Source organism: Olea europaea, chromosome 6, assembly GCF_002742605.1.
Source record: "Olea europaea var. sylvestris chromosome 6, O_europaea_v1, whole genome shotgun sequence".
NCBI classification, from domain to species: domain Eukaryota; kingdom Viridiplantae; phylum Streptophyta; class Magnoliopsida; order Lamiales; family Oleaceae; genus Olea; species Olea europaea.
The window spans coordinates 24,157,603-24,165,925 of NC_036242.1; the positions used below are offsets into that span (position 1 = coordinate 24,157,603).

Below are 8,323 nucleotides of genomic sequence, written 5' to 3' on the forward strand. Positions count from 1 at the left end.
TTTTAAGCTGAATTTCTGCAGTAAACTTGCATTACACTGATTCCTACATGTGAATAAGAAATCAATACATTCTGCATATCTTTAGATTAAAGGGACAGAATACTCGAAGCTAACACATGACAAAAATTTTATATTAGAACTTATGTGCATCCTCTCCACACACTCCACCGGAAAAGAAAAAGACAACCTTATTCAGTAAGCAATGCATTAACTTTGATAAACAAAACAAAGAATTCATCGTCATGGTCATGTGTGCGTGCATATTAACAGTCAACAGTTATAAACTATAACATCACCAAACAGTGTAAAACGTGCATTGCGTAGAACATGGACCCTTATTATTTGGCTATGATTAATTGATTATTGACAATTGACTAGCTTAATGAAAGATTTACGGTCATGCTTTTTTTTCTTCTAACAATTTTCTGCGATAATCATTTTCAAGAGCAGATTCAGAAAATGATGAAAGGATGTGTTAAAATTTTAAAAATTCAGAATGAGCTCACTCCACAAGAGATCGAGTTTAGGAGGCTACGAAGCTCAAAACACGGATAACAAAGAGTGTCAGACACTCAATGAAATACAAGTTTAGATTTTTACCGTTAGATGTTCCACTAGATCTCCATAGCTCTTTTAGAAAATTGACCCTCACCTTAAAAAATATTAACTGATAGAAATATGCATGAGTAAATGACATACATCCACCAATCAAAAACTAAGAAATACCTAAGTGCTTTTCCTTGTGTCAGTGTGTGCATCCTATTTCAGTGGGAACTATCAGCATTTTTCAAAGAATTTTGAGAACTAATTATTCTAAACAATTGAATGTTTTGGCCAAAAACATGTATTAAAAAATATATCACTACTAAACACATTCCACAGTGGATGAGGAAAGGAAAATATTGACCAAGAATTTCGAGGATCTAAAAGATTGGTTTTATTTCACGTTCATAATTGACGATATATATAAAATTTTACTTATATAATTATTAGTGAAACATGTATCAAATAAAAAATAATTTACTAATAAGCTATTCACCTATATAAATGTCAGGAATTTTTTTTTATATTGTTTTTTATAATTTGGAGTTTTAATTAAACTGATCAAAGAATGATGAAAAAGAAAAACCTACCTAATGAAGAAGAAGCCGATTAACCTTAAACTGATCGAACGTTCGGTATGCTCGAAACATGCCTCTTCTCACCAGACATCACTTGTACTTTCTTTGGAGGAAAGAGAACTGGAATAGTCGAGAGGACACAGTGGTAAATCAACTCTTATGTGGACCCTCTTTCGCATTATTGAACCTGTCGATGGACAAATATTGATTGATACTACCAATATCTCATCAATTGGAATGTACAATTTCCAATCAAGGTTGAGCATAATTCCACAGGATCTGAACATGTTTAAGGGGACAGTTCGAAGTAATTGAGATCCCCTTGAAGAGTATACATATGAACATATTTGGGAGGTGAATTTGGAACCATGCCTCACGTACAGGGCAGAAGCTCATAGGCCTCTACTAGGACAGACACAAGGGGCGAGGCTCGCGTGAATTTTTTTTAATGCAGGTCGGACCCATCGACTTGCCCTCTACAATGAGGGCCTGTAAGGCTCCTATATGAATAGTGTCCTATACTCATGGCATTATTCAGGTGGATTTGAGTTCGGCAAGAGGAACATAAATGTTTGTCTCTTATTTACAGTTTGCATTATTTTGATGAGTTGATGGAATTTCTTCTTTGTCCTAGGTTCTTGATAAGTGCCAGCTTGCCGCTTGGAGATGAGGTTTTCAAGAAGGAAGATAAGCTCGATTATTCAGGTTTTCCTCTTCCACCGATTAAAGCATTTCAATTTTTCTGATCCATATATTTTTTTCGACATTTTCTTAATCTTCCAATACAATTTCAGTGTCTGAGAACAGAGAGAATTGGAGTGTTGGTCAAAGGAAGTTAGTTTGTATTGGACGCATCCTACTAAGAGCAAGATTCTTGTTCTTGACATAGAAACAGATAATCTGATATTTGACATAGAAACAGATAATCTGATTCAACAAACTGCTAGGCAGCACTTTTACGACTCAACAACAATTGCAAACAGGATAACATTCGTGGTAGATAGTGACATGGTTCTAATATTTGACCATGGTATACATGATCTTATTAAACAAATAATTAGTCTCCTTGTGCTACTTGGAATTTTAAGCATTTCATCGTATGGTGCAGGGCTTGTTAAAGAATTCAAAAAGTTCTCACTTTTTGTTCAATTTGTTTTTTGAATATTTGTCACCTTATTGAATAGCTTCCAAATCCCAAGTTATATGCTAGTTAATAGATGTGAAACATAATCATAAAAAAGACAACATATTGAATCCATTTTAAGTTTTGGATGATATATATATATATATATATATTTTTTTTTTTTTTTAGTTCTTGTCGATTTTATTTTTTTTAATTTCTGTCATTTCCAATTTATCCAATTTATAGGGTGTTGTTTTCTAAAATAATGTTATTTTTTATGTTTAGTTAATAGAAATGAAACATAATCATAAAGAAATAACAGTGAAAGAAAATCAGCTATTGTCTGAGTCTATTCTAAGGTTTTGATTGATATTAAATGTTATTTGTCACTTTTTTTAATGTGTCACTTATTTTAAATTTTTGTCGATTTTATGAATTTTTGCCAAATTTTAATGCCACGGAAATAAAGATCATTTAATCTTAATGAAGCATGTATGTGTTTTTTGTTCATTTGAATTTCATATAACTGTCTCTCTTTTTTCCTTTTGCATAATTGAGATTATTTTAGTGGTGTAAAGTTCTTGCTGTCAAAGATTTGATTAGACTTTGTACACGAGCCATGCCCAAATTCTAATGATTGATCCAACTTGTTTGAGCCCATTCTTTTGAAAAAATATATTTTTTAGTAGTATTTTGATATTATTTTAATCACACACTCTTCAATAAAATAATATTTCACTCAAATCCAAAAAAATTTCTTATTTTTTAACCACATATTTTTCATTAATACAATATTAAAAAATTCATTCTTCCCCTCAAAAAATGGAGCTCAAACAAGGGCAAAGGATATGAAACTCATGTTATTAAACAAATCATTCAATAAATTTCCATTTTTCGAGTTGATCAAGAGATGACGTATTAAATTTTCCGCTGAGCCGGACAAATTAATCTGACATTTTGAGAATGAACCCTGCTCCCTGTCCCGGGTCAGGGACAGGTGCGCCATGTGGCGCCCCTGTCTTTCTCCCTGTCCCTGACCCGGGACAGGGAGAATTATTCTTTGAGAATTTGGTGCTTATTAGGTATGGAGTACGTTTAACATCTTGTTGGCTGAAAACGATGTGATGAGGGTCGAGGGGGCAGTCTAGACAGCTGTTAAGACGTAGGCCTATATTATAGGATAATTTGACATTGGAATATGCGAATATCAGGTTTAGCATCAGATTTTATACTTTGAAGTTAGTGGCCTAACTCAACATCATATTATTTTAAAAACAATAGAAAAACATTAGCTTGTAAATCACGCTGTCGGTACTTGACACAAATAATACACTTACGATAATGACATGCAACTGTTAAATCTGACATATTTTTCCATGTCTTTTGACAGAAAATTTATCAAGTCAGACAGTGTATTTTGCAAAAGAACTATCTAAAAGGGGGGGGGGGGGGGGGGGGAAAAAAAAAAAAAAAAAAAGAAGAAGAAGAAGAAGAAAAGATTTCTGGTTGAATTAATGGTGCCCAAACATAAATAATTATTTTCTTCAAGTTCTCTTTTATAGTAATCACTTGTTAGAAAAAAAAAAGGGGATAAAGAGAGAAGAGAAAAGAATGGAAGCTTGTGGAAAATAAGTTGATTTGAAGTATGCAGGGAACACATGGCGATGTGGCCAACTATATATTAGACAAAACTCATTCATTGATTTACGTTGGCTCCATATACGAAGATTTTACATAAATAAAACTAATCAATTTTTCATATATAAGAGATTATTGGGTCTTCACCTAGATTTAAGTGATGAAATGGAAAGGAAAGTGTGTCGTCAATGTACTAATAGGAGGAGATTCAAGCCTCCCCACTAGAGTAACGTATTGGAGAGAGATCGAGAAGAAGAAGACGTGAAGCGATAAACCTTGAGAGGTAGTACTTCTTCACCTAGGAAACGACGGAAAATAAGTTCTAGAAAGTAAGTTTCTCTTTTCAACCATCCCTAGGTGCCTCGAGACAAAACGTCATCCTTTGAAAGAATATATGAAATACGATCTATTAGACAATACAATATTAAAGAATTTTTAACTTCTTTTTTTCAATACTATCTAGTGCTAAGACTACAAGCGTACATACTTTATTAAGTCAAAATTATATTTAAATGAATATTTTATTCAAATATGCACAATATTATCGAAGAACTATCTTTTCGAAAAATGAAAATTTCTCTTTCAAAATATTTCTGATTTTTGTGGAAACCTTTTTTCAAGTGAAATAGCAGCTGAAAGAATTATAAAAGAAAATGATCTTAGTAGGTAGATTTTGGGTGAACAAATCATTTATAGAGTGCTTCCATGTTGGTGGATATTACTGGATTTCTGCCAAAGAAATACTAAGAAATCAAAATACTTTGAAAAAAAATAAAAATAAAATTGAAACATATATATGGTCCTTCGCACAAACAGCGTGAGTGAACAACACAACAAACTCAGCATTGTTCACTTCGTTTGATTCGCTGCAAAATCTCTCATGTATATGTTCGATGTAGATTAAAATCTTTAATTACACATTTCATGAAACCCACAATTTTCAACCATATATTCCATCAATTTTCATTAAAATTTATTAAAAATCTGATTATATTCTATACCAAACACGAGCTAAATGATCAAAGCTATCAAGTTCTTAAGAACCAAACTGCGGGACAATGAATCTAAACATACAGAATTTCAAAATGTTTGCATAATTGCACAAATTAAAATCTCAAGCAAAGAACTCTGTGAACTTGCCTTCAAATTTTCAATCCAAATCCACTAAGCTTGTGTTCAGTAATTTGATCAAGTCTCTTCACCATCTCAGGGGACAGGAATTTCGTCCAATCTCCAATCTCACCTCGACGAAAGTATACCTTACTTTCTTGACCATATATTAACTTGCCTGTCTTGTAGATTTCGAGGTTGCTTAAATTATTAAAGCTACACAACTTCAAGATATCCTCTACCATCCCTGATTCTTCTTCCTCGGCAGAAAATGGACATCCCAAAAATTCGGCCAGGCGTTTTATATGAACAGAAGACTCTTCTTTCATATTCTCGTACGTCAAAAAGAGAATCCTATCAGAATTTTTCTTGCTTTCATTCCAATAATCTAAAATATGGTCCCAAAAGGGTCCATATGGGCTCACCCCTTTATAAAACATGTCAAAAGCTTCATCAAGTGAACAGCTTCCCATCTTCTCGACCCTTAATTTGTTTATGAAATGCCAAAGGGACACAAAAGTATCCTTAGGGTTCCTGCAAAGATAAACAAGCTTGCTTGCAGAATTATGCACTGATTTTGGCAAGGAAAAATAGGGTAAATGAGTGGCAAAAAGTCTAGGAGAGGGAATGGAGGACGGATCAGGGATTTGATCATGCAAGTAGAGATCGAATTCAAAGCATGGTATGAGTTCATGAGGATTCTTGCTGAATAAAGGATGATTTTCCTTGATAACATATTTCTTTCGGTTCACTAAAGTGAACATAATAGCCTTTAACCAGATGGTGCCTGATTTGGGATATGTAACAAGAATACCAGAACCCTTCATATTTGTACTGATAATAGGAAATCCATCCTTTTTCTTTAGGTAGAGAGGAGATTAAGCTCTTACATTCTTGGGCCAATACTTCTTCTTCATGTAAATCCATTGGTGGCAATAAAGAATTTTTGGCAGTCATTTTTCTCTGGTGGAAACTTTGAAAATAGTCTAGCTTTCTCATATGTATTGTTACTATCTTATAGACGTAAATCATGAGTTTTCATTAATTGTACCTGTTTCGCGCGGGTTAGTCGCTAACAATTAAAAGGGATCAGACGATTGTGTAAGGGACAAACCTCTTGAGACAAAGTCCCAAAAAGGGGTGTTCTTTTATTGGCGATGACTTTACAATTGGAAATAAAAAACAAAATGCCTCCAAGGGGTGCAAGCACACGAGTTACTGAAAAAAGTGTTTAAATCTAAATTAAGGAAATTAAAATTACATGTTCTCTGTTCGAGAGTTTTTGATTCGGTCCTTTGTTCTATGTCTTTTCTCCTTTTTATACTCCATGGATGATCTTTTTTGTGATCAACCACCTTAAAACTGCTTGATCGTTCTACAACTGCCCACTTTCCTCATAATGGCCAGCTTGTCATGAAAACTGCATTTTTAACTGCTGCCATTATTTTTCGTCGTTCAACCGTTTTCGATTGAATTCCTTGAATCGTGGAACGTGATAAGGCTGCTTTAATAACTGCATTGATAACTGCACTTCTTGATAACCACAACGCTTTATGTTTGTTAAGATCTTGGGCGACTTGAAGGTTTGGGCGAGAATAGAGTAACAGCTCTGGGCAACTGCATGGCACTCTATTCGCTCAGATTCTGGGCGACTTGCAAACTTGGGCGATGGCGTTACCGCGTTCTTGGGCCTCTCTATTTGGGCCTTCATCTTAAATTGTTTGATTGGGCTTCGTTCTTTGGGTTATCTGATTTGGGGATCCTCTAATTAGGCTTTATTCCTTGGACCGTTCGATTTGGACTGAATTTTTATATGTCAACAATTACCCCCCAATATGGCAGAATTAATAATAATTATTAAATTTTGCCATATTCACTTTGTGTTTCCAGCAACATTCGAGATTTCCAAGAATTTCAATCATTGTTTTCTTTCATAACTTAAAAAGGTGCGTCGTTTTGCAAACCCTTATAACCCCCAAACACGCCATTTCACTGCACCATTAAATCAAGCCTCAAATTTTTCGCGTCTCTCCCACGATTTACTATCATCTTTTGCTTTCCTGCTACGTAACTCTGAAAAACTTCGTTCCATCTCAAATGGCTACTTCACAATCTCAAGCTGGCGACTCCTTTAGTTTTGATGACTTTCAGAAACTTCTGAGTCGTCCATACATAACTCTGAGTTTTCTCGCGCCAGCCGATGTCGAACGCAATAAGTTCTACTTAGGTCCTTTCTTCAACAATGCAGAGGCAGTTGAACAGGCGGCGGTGGGTCAGCTGTTTCCTTGTACTCAAGGCCTTCCATTTCTAAACTCTCTGCCGCTGGGGCCACTTCGCGAAAGAGGTATTCGCACTTAGCCTAAATCTGATGTAGCTTTCCGTAGGTGGCATGCTCGTCTTGTGGGCCATGGTCCTACTAAGGTACTTTTTGATAATGCTAGGATTTCTGATTTGTTAGAAATCTCTATTCGCCCCCCTACTTTTGATTCAGCACTTTTTTCGATTGCTTTGAGTTTTTAGTCTTCTGAGTATAATACCTTTATTTTCCCTCTTGGCCCCATCTCTATTACTTTAAGGGATGTTGGGGCCCTAGTGAATCTACCACCTTTGGGCGATACCATTTTTCCTGGTATCTTGGTTTCTGGTGGCGCCCCAAAATTTGGTAAAAACTACACCGACTCTTATTCAAGCCTGCAAACCCTTCACAATCATTCGAGCGCTGAGCCTTCCCATACTGCGCGAGTGGCCTTTCTTCTAGTTTGGCTTTGTAAATATGTTTTGTGTGTGCCAAGCATAAAGCCCTCCCTGAGTTATTTACCCATAGCGTACGAATTGGCGCCTGGTAGGTCTTTGAATTTATGTTCTTTCTTTTTGGCTGGCCTTTATAGAGGCATGGCGTCTCTTCAAACTCGACTGAAGAATGGTGCATCTTCCACTGGCAGTGGACCTCTTTGGTTCACTCAACTGTGGTTGAGATCCTATTTTCCATTGCTTGGTACTCCATCAATTTCTCGTTCCTCTGCTAGCTGCTATGGGCTAGCCATTGAGCCCTTGGCTCGTGTAAATATGTCCAGAAGGGACATTTTTTCATTCTTTTATTCTTTGGATTCAATCTATTCATTTTTTCCTTTTCCTCCTTTTTTGACTCCAAACTATGTACATCCCCTCTCCACTATAGACAACGCGAGCACCTCCCTGCTTATTTGGATCTAGTTTTTAACTGGGAGGGAGCTATTTCATGATATTTTAATTGGGACCAATGCCAAGGCAGGGGTAGAAATTTATGCTTCCCAATTTTTTGCTCGCCAGCTTGGTTTCGGCCAAACTTGGC

The 8,323-nt window shown here is 35.6% G+C and overlaps 1 protein-coding gene across 1 annotated transcript; it reads right to left on the minus strand.

Annotated features, from left to right (window-relative positions):
• Nucleotides 1-4,822: 4,822 nt before the first annotated feature.
• On the minus strand, nt 4,823-6,004 carry LOC111396221 (cytosolic sulfotransferase 15-like). The gene has a single exon (XM_023022581.1). It carries the CDS (start codon nt 5,817-5,819, stop codon nt 5,025-5,027), a length of 795 nt encoding a protein of 264 aa, XP_022878349.1. The 5' UTR covers nt 5,820-6,004; the 3' UTR covers nt 4,823-5,024.
• Nucleotides 6,005-8,323: the final 2,319 nt, after the last annotated feature.

Coding starts and splice junctions, on each gene's coding strand:
- LOC111396221 (XM_023022581.1), bottom strand. CDS start 5,819: ATGAAGGGTTCTGGTATTCTTGTTACATATCCCAAATCAGGCACCATC.